General features: G+C 43.0%; 1 protein-coding gene and 1 long non-coding RNA gene across 6 annotated transcripts; one reads left to right on the top strand and one right to left on the bottom strand.

The window, feature by feature from the left end:
• Window positions 1-3,027: 3,027 nt before the first annotated feature.
• LOC125747247 (uncharacterized) lies at window positions 3,028-11,469 on the top strand. Of its 5 annotated transcripts, none has more exons than XR_007399276.1 (5): window positions 3,028-3,151; window positions 3,624-3,797; window positions 6,687-7,663; window positions 10,543-10,735; window positions 10,803-11,469. It is a non-coding gene; the product is annotated as an uncharacterized LOC125747247 (long non-coding RNA). The 5 variants fall into 5 exon arrangements; XR_007399273.1 differs by having other exon boundaries at window positions 10,543-11,084; window positions 11,187-11,469; XR_007399275.1 differs by adding an exon at window positions 5,584-5,689 and having other exon boundaries at window positions 10,543-11,469.
• On the bottom strand, window positions 6,261-16,518 carry cand2 (cullin-associated and neddylation-dissociated 2 (putative)). Its single transcript, XM_049022209.1, has 15 exons — window positions 16,267-16,518; window positions 15,190-15,333; window positions 14,379-14,533; window positions 13,172-13,295; window positions 12,479-12,735; window positions 11,530-11,635; window positions 11,213-11,352; window positions 10,759-11,042; window positions 10,512-10,653; window positions 8,703-10,214; window positions 8,533-8,628; window positions 8,133-8,302; window positions 7,471-7,635; window positions 7,180-7,287; window positions 6,261-6,939 (listed from the first exon to the last, which is right to left on the bottom strand). Exons 1-15 carry the CDS (start codon window positions 16,332-16,334, stop codon window positions 6,712-6,714), a joined length of 3,699 nt encoding a protein of 1,232 aa, XP_048878166.1. The 5' UTR covers window positions 16,335-16,518; the 3' UTR covers window positions 6,261-6,711.
• Between the last annotated feature and the right edge of the window lie 19 nt (window positions 16,519-16,537).

Below are 16,537 nucleotides of genomic sequence, written 5' to 3'. Positions count from 1 at the left end.
AAATTGCAGTGTTTGACTCTTATTAATGTCACAAAAAATTTCTGTTAAAAAAACAATGAAGGCCTGCTTTACAGTATGGCAATGTATTTTGTTCTGAGAAATAAAATGTAAATATTACTGTTTTTCTTGATTAATTTAATTACAGTAACATTGCATAAAAAATACGGTATTAATCTGTTTACCAATTTACAGACTTTTACTGTCATGGTTTCACAGTTTTTTACTGTTAGAACTACAGACATTTTTTACAGTGTACTGTAGCCTGTGGTAATTATCACACAGGTGAAAACCTGGCATGCGTCACAGATTTCCTGCTAAATGCCAAAGGTACTGTAGGTGGGCAGACAGGGAGTTATGCTTGCTAATAGATTTGCTGTTGTGGCCCCTATTGTGAAACTCCTTCATGGGAAGTTGCTGACAATATATCCATATTGAGCAAGACTTGTCCTGTCCCGGGTCCCCACAATGCACAATGCAGAGCCTGTCACACTATGCCCTTTGAATTGCCTCCATTAACGGCAGACTGTTCTGCTTTAGGCCCTTCCTAGCTCCAGGCACCGGAGGACATAAGCAGAAAGAACTTCCCTGACATTGAAGTCTGCCTCCTAGGCAAATTTTATTGATAGAGGCTTGAGAGCCAGTCAGTGAAATCAATCAGGAAAAGATCCATGAAATACTTTTTGGCCCTTTCTTTTTAACAGGAGACCTTCTGTCACTTATGTATTTCTACGGGGAATTGAAATGGGTTTCACCAAGGTGTCATGGATCCAGGCAGATCTGGTGTGATGGCGAGATATGGTGCAGGCAGGAACAATTGTGGACGACCCACTTGCGGCTTGAAGGACAAAAACGGGGCTTATTAACAAAAACAGAAAACACTAGCAGTACTACAAAAACAAAAAGGACCACGAGGGGTCAAAAGCAAAGGGGAAACACTAATTGCCAATGGAGCCAACTAGGCAGAACATTCATCTTACATCAAGAATCACAATCAACAGAACATTCAGACATACAGGTGAAAGTGAAGCTTGTGGTCCAAACGCAGGGTTACGCTCGGTCTCACCCTGCCTTGGTCTTGGTCTTGTTCTTGTCTCAATCTCGCCCTGCCTTGGTCTTGGTCTTGTCTCAATCTCGCCCTGCCTTGGTTTTGGTCTTGTCTCAATCTCGCCCTGCCTTGGTCTTGTCTCGGTCTCGTTCTGCCTTGATCTTATTCTTGTCTCGGTCTTGTCCTGCCTTGGTCTTGTTCTTGTCTCGGTCTTGCCCTGCTTTGGTCTTGATCTTGTCTCAGTCTCGCCCTGCCTTGGTCTTGGTCTTGTCTCGGTCTCGATACAGTCTGGTCTTGGTAATGACTTGGTCTTGCTTTAGGGGATCTTGACTACATCCCTAATTGAAACACAGCTAGAATTGGCCAACCAGGTGGTCAAACTCTGTCTGACTCTTATCTTAACTGGGTATGTATAAGTATATTGTATGAGAGCCACTAACAACCAGAGACAAACTACCTCTGTGTGTTAACACATTCAGCCAATACACCTGATTCTATTTGTGAAATGCTGTTAACCATAATAAAGTAAGGTAACATACATGCTAGGGAGCACTATATACAATTCTAAACAAATAAAATAAAACATATTTCTAAAGTTTTCACTGCTATATGGTTTAGAGGGCTTAACGTATGAAGCGCTCCATTTCTTTCTTAAAAGAGAGAAAACATGGTCTCTTATGAAGATATTTACACTTGTGAATATGAAACTTCAAGTCATGAAAACAATAGGATTTATCACATATTCCAGGGATCAAACAACCAAGATTCAATATTTTTTTTTCCAAGTCTTAATGTCACTACCGTGCTTCCGGTTTTGTGTTGTTGTTTTCCCGTCTTCCTGTGTGAAAGTTGGAACGGTGCCTGGTGAGTAGTGTAAAAAGTCAGTACCGTGAAGCTAGAAAGAATAAGCAAGATAAGCAAGAATAATGAACCGGAAGTACTTCCGTTGTCATGGTTATAACAAAGAATTTTTCAAAATAAAAACCTACGTGCTATGAGCTGTCAAGCTAACTTGCAGCTTCATATTGAGTCTGCTAGTTTCTGGTTTCAAAAATGGATTTCAGGCTCGTTTGTAAATTGAAAGTAAAATATATGATATACGTCACATATTTATCTCTAAATTTGCTTATTTGTCTACAATTGATCTAATAATTAAAAATAAAAATATATATTTCGTCTAATGTTTTGCATTTGACGGATTTATGGAATTGTTAATTAAATTTTAAGTTAAATATAATTCTTTTTGGGCTAATTGTCTATAGTAATGGAAGACTACAGGACTGGATTCCTGGATTTTCACAAGTTGGAGAAGTGGCCGCGATCTTCCAGAATGGGTTTTTCTCACAAAACCTGTATTCCGGAGATTGTTGAAGGGAAGTAGGTGAAGCATCTCTTTCACTACAAAACTTCACCAGAAATACTTGAACCTCTGAACCAATGTCAATGATAAAATAAAGCACCCCTGATGCTTTTTTGATATATCTGACACTTGTTTTTATTCAAAGAGCAGTAGTAGAATGTACTTAACTAAGTTTGAAGCTGACACAATCCTTTAAATTTGTCTTATGTATATACATTCGACCTATGTGAAATGAGGTCTACTTTCGTGAAGGGGACTAATTTCCAAATCCAGCAATTTTTTTGATGACACTTACTTTCATGAAATAAAATATACTATAAAATTTTGTTAAATTCTCGTACTTTTCCCATTTTGGAAGGTTAAAATTAATTTAAAGTATGAAGTAAGGAAAGTTGTGTAAGAAACTAAATATTTTAAATATATTACGAATAAAATCAGCTAAATATACATTTTTTTCTTAATCTATTAATACATTTATTTTATTTATTATACAATTTGGCAATGTAAGTATAATATATCATAGCACTTTTCATTATTCTTTCTTATAATTTACCATTAAATGCCTTAATCGGGTATGAAAGCCGGACTTTTATTTTGACACAATAATCGGAAACAGCGACCGGAAGTCTCCCCCCTTATTCTTGCCAGCATCACACTGCTGTAAGAGTCGCCTGTCATCTTATTTTCCAGCTGTTTTGTGGAGGATTTCTCAGAGAAACTTTGACTAGTAATTGATAACTCACTACGTACGTATGGCGTTTGGTGTACTGATATTTATCAGTTTATCGACTGAAGTAAACCGGAATTTAAATTCATTCGCCCAGTCTGAATTAGGCTGTCGGATAGCTTTGGGACATAATATAAGGACGCTTCGCAATTTTTCTATAGATGTCTGATAAAGCTCAGCATTTGCTAATTTTCTCGGAGTGATCTACTACCTCTGCACTACATCTGTAATACGTGTGTTATAGCTGCTAGAAAGCTGATAATACTGAACAACTGTCAGCTATAAACGAGTAGGTTGCTAATGTTTATGGGTCACCATGGCGACCCTTAGACTCCTGATCAAGCCAAAAATTGTAAAGAAAGGAATAAAAAAATTAATTCGCCATCAGTGAGACCAGTGTGTGAATATGTACTTCTAATGATGTGTAATACTGTTTGCTTTGTGTGTGTGTGTGTGTGTGTGTGTGAGAATAATGTTTGTTTATCCTTTAGAAAATTGCCACGAACCCAGAGGTATCAACAACAGTGTCCGGAGGAAATTCAAGGGTCAAAGGCTGACGATGCCAACTGTAACGACAGCAGACGAATCACATGCTGCCTTCAGGGTTCTGGAAGTTACCTGGTCCACAGCATCAAGGAGCTGGAAGCTCTTATGATGAGCAACAGGTAAGAACAGTTTTGCAATAAATGAGCAATTGTCTTTGTAAATCTTCTAATTGCTTAATTAGTAACCAAGACTTAACATTTTGACGGTCACCCCATTTGTTAAATTTAACATAGGTCTGCTCCTACATTGATGCTCAGAGTATCAGTTATTGGTTAAATTGCTTCTAGTTTTAGTTTTGTATGCTAAAACTCTCCACAGTTGTGGGAGAAGTGGGGATTTAAAATTTCCACATGGTTGAAGAGTACTCTTAACCAGCTTCTCTTTGGTCGATTTAAGGTTATTGGGCTGTGATTGACAGTTCACGGCTAATTCTGCAACCCAGTATTCAGAGTATTGTTTATCCTATAGCTACTCTTAAACTTTAGAACTTTTAGTGTTGGGATTTGGTATCACCTACCTCCTCTGTGATCCCTGCAGAGTCTGGTATATTCTTGTTGGGCTTTGAGGAGGGAGAGAACCACAGGGTAATACCCATTCCATTCCTGACCCCGTAATGGACAGGTGATGGAAGAGAACCTGTGACAGAGTGAATATTGCAACTGTCTTACCATTGAATTTTGAGCAACTGTTTTAAGTTGATTTTCAGTTTACGTAAAAATGATTTTATTTTGTATCAAAATCTTGTCCTGCAGGTGGAATGTTTAAACTTTGTATCAGAAGAAGTAAGTTTCAAACCTCAGTGTGGGTTTTAAATGCATCATTGCTTAATACCATTATAATGCTGACAGATACAGGGTGAATTGTACTTTAAGGTAATATCGTAGTGGTTTGTGACTGGAATTGTCACACTTCGCCGGGATCGCTGGGTGAGCGGGCGATCGCTCCGGCAGGGCGATCAGGAAAGGAGCAGGCAGACAGGCGGAGTATGGGGTAAACGGGGATTTATTAAATAAACAAGGACTAGGGAACATCTGACAAAGACTAACGTCAATGACGGACGAGGACCACAGGTAAGACTAGGACTTAAAACAGGACTAATCAAAGTAATCAGACACAGCAGGAGACGATCAGGGAAGTACACGTGGGTAAGCCGGGGGCGTGGCACACACGAGGAGCGGACGAGCCGGGCATGACAGGAATGAAATGAGAAGATTTTTTTGTTTTAATTGTAAAGCAACATTTGATGTTGCACAGAAAAGAATATCACAGTTTTTAGCTTATCAGCTCTTGATTTCACTTAACCTCAATACTTCTTCTCTACTCCCACCATTGTCACATTTTTCTAGAACCTACTGTGCTGAAATCACACACAATGTACACTATATTTACAAAGGTATTGGGACACCTACCTTTACATACACATGAACTTTAATGACATCCCATCCTTAATACATAGGCTTAAATAATGGAGTTGGTCCACCCTTTGCAGCTATAACAGCTTCAGCTCTTCAGGGAAGCCTGTCCACAAGGTTTAGGAGTGTGTTTATGGGAATTGTTGACCATTCTTCCAGGAGAGCATTTGTGAGGTCACAAAGTTGGGACCATGAAATTGTCCAAAATGGCTTTGAATGCTGCAGCATTAAGAGTTCCTTTCATTAGAACTAAGGGGCCAAGCCCAATCCCTGAAAAACAACCGAACACCATAATCCCCCCTCCACCAAACTTCACACATGACAAAATGTAGGCAGGCAAGAACCTTTCACCTGGCAACCACCAAAGCCAAACTCGTCCATCGGATTGCCAGACAGAGAAGCATGATTTGTCACTCCAGGGAACACTTCTCCACTACTCTAGGGTTCAGTGGCAGTGTGCTTTCACCACTGCATCTAACGCTTTGCATTGCAGTTGGTGATGTAAAGCTTGGATGCAGCTGCTCGGCCATGGAAACCCATTCCATGAAGTTCTCTACCAATGTTCTTGAGCCAACATGAGGACCACATGAAGTTTGGAGGTCTGTAGCTATTGACTCTTCAGACAGTTGGCAACTTCTGCACACTGTGCACCTCAGCATGTGTTGTCCCCACTCTGTGATTTTACATGGCCTACCACTTTGTGGCTGAGTGGTAGGCCATTGAATTCAGATTGGAACACCTGAATTCAATGATTTGGAGGGGTGTCCCAATACTTTTGGCGATATAGTGTATCTTTAAAAAACAGAAATTTTGACTGTGAAAACTGCGATGGGCTGACCCCTGTCCTGGGTTGTTCTCTGTCTTGTGCCCATAGCTTCCAGGATAGGCTCCTAACCCCCCGTGACCCAGAAGGATAAGCGGTTTGGAAAATGGATGGATGGATGGAATGTAAACTCTAGAGTAGGGCTGCGCAATTTGATGATATTAGATCATGAACGATTCAATTGTCTCCATGGTCTGCCTTTATGGAGAGATTGTTAGCACAGTACTAACATCCAAACATGCAATGCACAACATGCAACACATTCCCTATTTGGCAGCGGGTGGCACAGATGACATGGAGGACTTGGTTCCTGAAAAAGAATTGAGCATCGGTGATGGGTAACTTGCTTATATTTTCGAAAACCCAGTTTATTTGCAAAATTTGCTAGCACATTGGATGACAATATGACAAACCTTTTAACCACCTCAAAAGAAAACATTCAAAAAAGTACACTCTTATTTTTTCTTTTAGGTTTTGTTTCCTTATAGTGCGATATTTTTTTAAATAATGGAATTAGTTTGGTTGTACTGTTCAGTAACTTCCAAAATCTTAAAATCCAAAATGAAAACAACTAATGATGAAATTGTGGTATATTTTAGACTTAAAGCCCACCCCTAATACAGAGACCAGAATAGATCAGAGTAAATCATTCCATTCCACAGACTGAAGGGAATTTGGAATCATTCCCCCCCCCCCCCCCGAATTTGTCAGTTTCATATCTAGAATTAGATTAGTGAAGAATCAGGTACTTTAATAGTACGTTTTTGTTAAAGCATTGCAGTACTGGGAGGATCAGTTCTAGCTGGTGTCCATGGTCTCTGTGATGCCAGAAGTCAAATCATCTTTCTGAATGCTCTCAAAGATGGAGGACATCTCGGCGTTGGAGCGGATTTGACTGGCGAAGTCTGCCATGGCAGGGCTCTTCTCTATGTCCCTGATGGACAGGAGTGCTGCCACTGCTCGCATCGCTGACCGTCGCAGCTCCTCCTGCTTCTCAAACTCCTGCTTCACCGAGCCAGCCTTCACCTGTGGTTATGGAGCATGTCGACATTTTGAAACAATACTGCCCTCTACTGGAAATAAAGCACAATGTCTTGCTTGAAATCGCATTAACATTCAGCAGCTTCTAATACAACCTTGAGTGTAGAACTGCTTTGATCATGCTGTGATACGCAACCGTATTTATCCACAAACATGGTTCATATAGTCCTATAAGGACATCCCCTGCACCGACGGCTGCAGGAGTAGTGCTAGGCAGTGTGTTACCTTGGTAGTGCATGTGGCTCGAAGCGGCTCAACAAGTCGGTCAAGCCTTTGCATGACAGCACTGGGACTCAGTGAGGAAAGTCTGGCCAGCATGATAAAGGTGAGCATCTTAGAGAGAGAAGAGGTTTAGGTTAACATGACTCAATTTGAAGCACGCTTCCTGACTAGTACGAAATTCTAGTCATTTAGCTATTTGATACATTTTATTATAACAACTTTAAGTTCAGATTTAACTTGGGGAATGTGTGATAATTTCCAGTCTGTAACATTTGCATGTATCTTTCATTTTACCCTGATGTCATAATGATCCTTTAGACCTTCCTCCACGTGATTCAGGAACTCAAAGATGTCCAGGCAATCCAAGCAGCTATCCAGCAAGGTATACATACACTCAAATGCTGCCTTCCGGACATCTAGTCCGTCGTCAACTGTGTGCTTGAAGGGGCCCATCTCTACCTGCATTAGAAGATCCATCAGCTAACAGGTACTTCTTAATAATACTCCTGGGAGGAGCCCTGTTGCAGTATCTCTGGGTACACGTTGGCTGTGTCCCAGTAAAGGCGTTGCATCCTTCAAAGGCTGCATTTGAAGGTCGATCATAGTGGCGCAACAAGGCTGTTCCATTTCAAAGCTCCTTCAAGTGCGGCCTAGGAATGTGTCTTTGTCCCACGCTAGGAAGGATGCCCCTGATAGATCCTTCATGCCCCAATCTATCCCAAGATTAATTGTGTGGAGGTAAAGTGGATGTGTTCCGGCTAGGTGATTGGAGTGGCATTTTGTGATGCAAGGGTAAGAGCGAGAACAACTGGTGATGCAAATAGGAAGTTATCCGAAGTCCAGACCATCCCATTTCACAACGATGTCAGCTCAGCCTTAGAAGAATGCAACCCCTGAATTGGAACACCATGGAACACAATATGTAACCGCTACATCCACAGGAAGTGATGTGATACCTCACGGATGAGCTCTTTTCTAATCTGGGTCTCGTTGTAGAGGAATGGAAGGACGGAGGAGAGTCGCCCTCGAATCAACGCAGGCTTGTTGTGAGCCACTGAGTTGAACATCACTAGGGCCACTCGCCTCACATTCAGGTCTGGGTCCTGCAATGTTTTCAGGAAGTCACCTGACAGGCAAAAATAGATAGACACACATAGTCACAGACACCAGCTGAGCCATTGCATTTATTTATTTACCACATGCTTTTATCCAAAGCAGGGTCAGCCAGGTCCTGGAGCAATTGGGAGTTAAGGGCCTAATGGTGAAATCATTTTCCTTTATGGGCACAGCATCCTAACCCACTGAGCAACACAACACTCCCATTACACGTCCAAGCTGTCTTGTTCATCCTCTTACCTATGCAGTCTTTGAGGAGTGCATCTATGGACTGGGGCTGATCAACAATGGTGAACTTAATGGCTGTGACCACGGTACTGCGGGAGTGGGGAGAACCTGAAATGAAAGGTTTCCCCTGTCAGCTGCATAAAAGCAAGTTTGCCTGGCCTGATGATGCTGTTACCTATTACCTGAGGACAGCTGCTTCTTGAGCCGGGGCAAGAGCTGAGAGGGGTTGACTAGGGTTAGCTTGCCGAGGCACTCTGCCACCACGTTCCGTGTGCCTTCCTCTGCACACTCACAGTGCTTGAAGAGCAGTGCCCAGATCTCCTCCACGTGAGGCATCAGGCTCTCAGCCGAGGAAGCACTGATCACTTCTTTCAGGGAGTGCAGTAGTAGGTACTGTCTTTTCTGCTGACTGCCGATCTCCTTCAGCATAAAGGGAAGGTATTCCTTCAAGTTCCCCACGCAGATGTTACCAAGGGCATAAGAAGCGGCTGTCTTAATCTCCTCATGCGGGGAGGAGAAGGCCTCTAGTATGACTGTCTTCAGCTCCTTCTGGCCTCCCAAATTCATGCAACGGCCAACCTCCCCAAGACACAGGAATGACAGGATCCTTGTAGACTCTGATGACTTAGGACTCTTGACCTCCTGGACAAAGTTATTGATCATTGCTGAGGCATCATTTGGGCATGTGGTGGAAAGTGCAGCCACACATTTAGCCACAGAGTAATATGACTGTCTATGCATTGGCATGGTGTCTCTGGACTTCCCAGTACTATAGAAAGGGCCTGTGAGAGCCTTAAGGAGTTCATTGTGACCAATGTTGCTGGCCTTAGTTACCACAAGTACTTGAAAAAATTCAAGAATGGCCCCAAGAGCTCCACCCTGCAGCAGAGGAGAATGGACCAAGTTGAGGACTTCTGGCAGAACATTGGTGCCAATTTTGGTCAGAGAAGAAGGGCAAACTTTAGTCATGCAAGTGAGTAGTGTGATGGCCATCTGGGACACATGCATGTCATTTTCACTGATGAGGGCAGGCAGTTCATTCACTACTGACTCCATCATCGGAGGCTTGAGACTGTCACTATAGTTCGTCACCAAGACAGTCAGGGCTGTCAGAGTACTTAGCTTGAGAGCACGCTGGTTCTTCCTCAAAAAGGAGCCTAGGATCTGAACACCTTCTGGCAGCACTGGCCTCAAATCAATTTTGAGTGGAGATGCTGTTATAAGGGTGAGTGCCTTCACTGTGGTCAACCTTGTGATCTCATTCTTCAGCCTCTCCAAGAAGATCTGAAGGGTGGGCTGTAGGTCAGCACCTAGCTGGTCTCCCAAGTGACATACAATATGGCCCATGCAAGAGATTGCTCGCTCTTTCACTTCCTGGTCAATATCTGCTGCCTTCAGCCGTTTAAGAGTGGCAGCAAAAAGGTCCTTCACATAAGGTTTGGTATCAAAGGTTGAAGACTGGGGTTTCTCAAGGGGCCTCAGGATCTTCACGATCTGCTGTGTGACCAGGAGGGCCTCTGACGTGATCTTGTAGAAGGGGTCTTCAATGCACAGGACCACAGGGGGCAGGATGACACTGATGTGCGGGTGAAATACATTAGGAGATTGATTGCAAAGGAGAACGTAGAGGAAGGAGAGAGCATCGATCTTCATGTTGGAGGAGGTGGACTTATCTGTGAGAGAATACAGAATACCTGGTGGAAAGAAGCATTCCTGTTACTTCAAGCTACTTTCTGTTAACTCTTAACATTCCATTTTGACAGTAAGTAACACAATGGAGTCAAGAATTAACTACTTTTACAACTGAGTATTTTGAATTTATGAAATGTGTCTTACTTAAGAGTACTATAGTAGGGCAGTTCCTGAGTCTCACATTGGTAACCTTCAGGTTCAAAGCACATGTGCACTATACTTTTTGCTGCCCTGTGTATTATGTGATATTATTTGTGTGGGTTTTGAGGGACAAATGTTAGTTGGAATGCTGCGGTCACCGGGAATGAGTGCTGGTATGTGGTCTCCCAGGACGCCTGGCGCCACACCGGCCAGCTCGGTGAGAAGACTGAAACAGCCCTGCCTGGACTTGATGCTCTTCTCCTTCAGCTGTCGGTGTAAAGCCTTCACGATAGTGGGGACCTGCGAAACCAGAAACAACACTAAGAGAACATTATGGATGTTTGACACTTCTGCCCTGGGGGGAAGCAATATTCATGGGAAGGTACAGCAATGTTTCCTGTCTACCTGTTTCTTTAGCAAGGTAAGTGCTGGGTCTTCCTTATCTCCAGGCTGGGGAGGGACCTGCAGCGGTCGCGTCTGCCGGAGCAAGGAGATGAAGGCCAGGAAGATTTCGGTGCGGACGTTCTCCTCGCGCTCCTTGAAGCGGCCCACTAAGGCGGGGGCCACAGACCCATACAGCTCCAACAACAGGTCTCTCCGTGTGCTGACCACAGCCTCCAAGCATTTCACACTGGAACGCCGAACCTTCCAGCTCATGTCGTCGTCGTCACTGTATTCTTCATCGGACCCTGATGAAGCGACGGTTGGATGGGCCAGGAATCAGGTTGAGGGTAAAAATAAGCATTGCTGTCATTATTACTCATGCAAAATGGCAGACGAATACAGACATGAAACCACTATCAACTCATGTTTGCTCAACAACACTATTTCAGAACATGTGGAGGGTAATATGTGACACCTTGGTCGTCATCTTCAATGTCCATGGACTCATCTTCATCTTCTTCATCAGCATCATAGTTGTAGTTGGGGTCATACATAATGTACTTCAAACAAAGTTTGATGATTGTGGAGATATGACATGACATTTCCTTGGGGCACCTTACAAGACAATAAGAATAACACAAAAAAGTGTTATTGGTTATGTATCTAACAGATAGTCAGGACACTGCTATGCATTGTCCGTGTTTGTCGCTGGAATTAAAAATCTTGTTCTGATTTACTGTCGTGATCCTGCAATACAGAGGAACGTCTGATAAAATATACAAGCTGCTTCACCTGCGCACAAAAGCCTCAAAGGCTTGAAAGCAGTGTTCCCTCAACTCATCATCCTCAACACCGCAGTACTTCACTACCAGTGGGATTATCTTCTCCAGATGTTCACCTGTGGCAAAATTAACCAACAGAGATAGCAGATGAACCACTCCGATGCAATATCACCTTCTACTGGGCACTAATAATGTGTGCATGTATGGTAGGAGTGATAATCAATCAGATTGTAAGGGAGGTAAGACTAAGCAACTAGAGGAGATGGGACCAACCAATCAGATGTCTTGGCCCCACCTCCATTCCAATCTGATTGGTTATCTCTCTGAACCAGACATTTTTGTTTCTGCCCTCAGAACATTTTTGTGTAGGTAAAACTCCTACAAGTACAATGGGTTGGCATCCCGTTCTGGGTGTACCCCTAACTTGTATCCTATGCTGCCTGGGACAGGCTCTAGTTCTGCCCCCATGAACCAGGCTAGGATAAACCGTCTGAAGGTGAATGGTATAATTCTGTGTGTGTGTCCCCTACAATAGACTGGATGGGTGAACAAGCAGCAGCACAGATTCAGTACTATGTCTTTCACCATAGCTGTATTAAAATAAACCTCCTAGCGTGAATCTGATCCTAAGTCACACAGCTACTTATGACGATGATATAACTTATTACCATGCATCAGTAATCTCATCCAGTTTTAATGACTTATTTCTCTGCCCTGTGGAAACGCGGGTAAGATTTCAATCAGTGAAGAATATAAGTGTACCGATGCAAATTCGGTTTTGTATGGCTGAAAACACAGAGGGATCCCTAACCCTCACCCGCACACCCACCCATACATGAGCAGCAAGGAACAATGTGCCCCTTGAGTCATTATATCCCCATAACCCAGGGAATATTTATCTAATAATTTAAACAATACAAGTCTAGCACCCCCTAGTGTAAACGGGATGCACTGCTCACCTATTCTGTGCCCCCCTTGTCGGCTGACTGTGGCCAGACACTGGAGGTAGGTGCGGGTGGCCGAGGTTACCTGCCCGGGAGAGAGCTCCGCGAGCAGGTGTTCCATGAGCTGGCTGAAGAGGGCGCTGCTGCAGCACGCCACCAGGTGGCTGAGGGCGATGATGGCTCGCTTCCTGATGGCCAGACGTGGGCTGGTCAGCTGGGGCAGGAGGCTGTCCAGGATGGATGCGTGGAAGGTGAGGAGCGTGCCGCTCAGCCTGCGGGAGCACGGGACTCAGTGAGGACCTGCTCAAGCAGCCGAACCTTTATACCCACCGGGCCATGGGATTATTGTGGGCAGTAGGGGTGCTGCTAGAGATATGGGCCCCCCAGACCAATCTAATTATGTTTCAAGTTTGCAATCATCCTAACATCATGCCCTTACGGCGCCCCCACTTGGTAGTGGCAAATCCTGGCAAGGGCAAGGTGGCCAGTTGGCCAGGATGGCATCTTCCGATGGGGGTGCACTTTTACAGTTGCCTCCCCCAAAACATCGCATAAACTTGAAGCACCACTGACTGTGGGCCTGCCAATGATTCCAGATGGTGACTTTCTTTGAAAGTCCATGGTAATCCCACTCACCGCAAGCTGGCTTCTTCCTCAAACATTTGGTGAAAATGGACACCATATATCATACTAGGAAAAACACAATACCTGCTCAACATGTCCGACAAGATGTCTAGGGCCTCCAGTTGCACCGACACATCATCCTGCTTCCCTATTGCCCCGATCAACTGGGCCGTAATCTTTTTGCAGACGCTGACAGTAAGATTCAGACCTGCAAGGCACACAAATCTGTCAGCCAGTATGATTCCGCTGCTTCCATAACGCATAGTGAAAGTGAAAAAGCTTGAGGTTTAATTGAAGTGGACATCCAGTGAAAGTGGGTGTATGTACAGGGGGTGCACAAAATTAGAAAATAAAAATGTATCAAAGTCCAGGTTCCAGAAAGAGGCTGGGCAGCCCTTTGCCTTCAGAACAGCTCCAGGCTTTTCAGGCAGAGGTGGAAATTTCAGCTTCAGTGTCATGCCCTGCTCGTCCGATCCTCCCGTGTACCACGCCCCCCTCGCTACTTCGTGTGGAATCCCGATGTCACCAGATGTTTCCAGTCATATCGATTAATCCTGTATATTTAAGTCCGCATTACAGTATGTTTCCCTAGTCCGGTCATTGGCGTTATGTGGTTATCTCCCGATCGTGTCTTTCCTTTGATTAAACCCCATATTCTCCCGACACCTCAAGTCCTGTCTCTGCTTCCCTAGTCCACACTCCCCAATACGTGACATCTAGGAAGTAAGAATCCAGACCAAGATTTTGTTTCAACCACCCAGTTGAGTCACTGTGACAGTATTGAACTGGTTGGTTGAAACAAAGTCTTGGTCTGGATTTTTACTTTCTGGAACTGACTCCATGTCAGCATTCAGGTCACCTTCATAGCTGTTTGCAAATACGATTTAGTCAATTCATAGTTAAAGGTGTTTTTTTCATGTGGTCTTTCTGTTACTCTGTCCACCTCCTGTACATAATGTACAGTCATTAGTTAAGAAGGTTGGCTATCATCTCTAAGACAATTTCCAGTCTGTGTCAGCAATGTTCTGAGTTAGCACATCAGTTTTACTTTCCTTATCCCTAAGTTACAGGGTAAAGTAATACTGAACTGTGTCAACAAATTTCGCCAGTGATTAAGATGATGGACTGATGAACTGAAGGTTTCTGGGTCACAATCCAAATAGCATGCCAGCACCTTTGAACTTTGATCTTCGATTAATTCAGTTACAATAACCCTATAAATACTATGTTACGTTTTCAAACTAAATCATCAGAGAAACAGTAAAACACAGTTATCCAAGAGAGTAAATACCCGAAGAGGAGGAAGGAAGCTCTGCAATGATGGTCTTCAGCCCCATGCTGGAGATGTCCCTCAGCTGCTCCTTCTCCGACATCATGTTGGAGCACAAGGTGTCCACCATGGTCTCCACCTGATATTCCTTCACCTTGTTCACCAGCGGGCCCAAGCTACACAGCGATCAGCACAGCCGCTCATATTTGCCCGAAATACCACATACGATCAAATATCGGTGTGATATATGGATCGATGTAAGCATGGATTTACAAACGAGGTCTGTGTTTTGTGTGATGGCAGCACTCGAGTCCTACACAGTTGTTGTATTCTACAGCAGTGTTTCTCAATCTGGTCCTCGGGGAGCGACAGGTAGTCAACGTTTTTTCAGGGAGCTTAGAGGGAGCAAAAACATGTGCCCACTGCTGGTCCCCGAGGTCCGGAATGGGAATCCCAGTCCTCAGGGAACCCCAGACGGTCCACGTTTTTGCTCCCTCCCAGCTCCCAGCCAATCAGGAACACCGAATACCTGGTACAGGTGCACTGCGACCTGAGAGGAAGCAAAAACGTGGACTGTCCGGGGTTCCCCAGAATAAGGTACAGAGTACATTAAAGGAAATACACCCTGACAAAAACAAAGTGAACCTGCATACCATGTGATTTGATGTTTTATACTGACTAATGCATTTTAATGCTGAGTCCCCATTCATTTATATATGTATCGCCTGTGTTTCTGTCTAAGCAAGTTTGACCACAATCACCACAAATAATTGGGTGAATATGTTTCAAACGTTCTCCACTAGGGGGCCTCTGCAGGTCAGTTTTCTCTCACCACTTCACTGCCAGGTTCTGGACCTCTCCGTTCTTGTCTTCCAGAAGCTTCAGCAGCATGGCCACAACCTTCTTCTCACTGTCCTCATCTAGTTTGATGGAGTCCTTCTGCAGTTCTATCATCAGGTCATTGGTGGCCATAAACCTAAAGGCAATGTTGAGTGGGGCCATCAATTATGCTTTAATATACTTGGACAAGCATAATGAAGTCCAGCTGTATGTAATGCTATAAACAACTGATGATATACCTATTTTCATGTATGGACAGAAGGTAGTGCTGTGGTCAAGTAGATCAAACACGGTTACTGGTATAAGACCCAGACAGAGAGTAGCTAGAGCAAAGTTTTTAACCTTAGTTACAATTTTTTTTTTTGTTGTGGTTTGCTTTTACGGTATTTTTTATGGTATAAACAGTATTACAAAATTGTACAAATTCAGCAATAAGATGCCAGATTCAACACATTCTCCATATCTTTAATGATCTTTTTGTATGATCATTTGTTTTCCAAATTCAAACGATTCATACCAGTATTATATATTTTCCAAAAACACTGCAATATTAGGCCTAATAAAAATATTTTCATTATTTAAGAACAAATAAATATTTCGGTAACTGGAAAATATTCTATTTTTCTTACATGTTTATTGCGTGACAAACCATTTTCTTTATTGGAAAAATGTTCAGTTAGTGTTATTAGGATAAACACATGGATTAGCCTACTACATACACAACATCAGTGATGATTAATTATAACATACCTTCAAATGGAGAAAATAAACCATTAATTTGTTTACGTCTGCGTTTCCGTAAACATAAATACAAATTATATAATGTACGTCAAACTAAAATAATTATTATATGTAGCGATGCCAGTTGTCACTCCGACTGTCCTCGACGTACGATGACTAAGTGTTGTAGGGAAATAACTGTTCGGAATACTTTAAATCAAATGGCGAACAAAAATATCAATATAAATACATGATTAATTATCAGACTGTTTAAAATCGATTTTCATTTCCATATACATTTTACGTTTAAAGTAAACAGTTGTCCTAAAGTTTAAATGTGCAGACTTACCTAAAATCTTTGTCAGTAGATGTCATTTTCTCCAGCAGGTTGGAGATATGATATGATACGTGAGTCATTCTGATTTTATTCCTAATACTTTGTTTGAGAGCAATAAAAAAATCCTTAAAACATAACTTTTAAAATGGAGAAGAGTTTAACTGGAGAACATGGCGTAAGCAGGGGCAAAATGACATTCTCGGTCCAAGAACAAACTGGGAAACACGACACTGAACAGTAGACAGGCAATGGGTGATATAAATAGCCGGCAGCGAAATTAATT

The sequence above is a fragment of the Brienomyrus brachyistius genome, chromosome 8 (assembly GCF_023856365.1).
Source record: "Brienomyrus brachyistius isolate T26 chromosome 8, BBRACH_0.4, whole genome shotgun sequence".
Taxonomy (NCBI): domain Eukaryota; kingdom Metazoa; phylum Chordata; class Actinopteri; order Osteoglossiformes; family Mormyridae; genus Brienomyrus; species Brienomyrus brachyistius.
The sequence above is the reverse complement of the archived record's forward strand: the minus strand, read 5'-3'. Positions and strand labels throughout refer to the sequence as shown.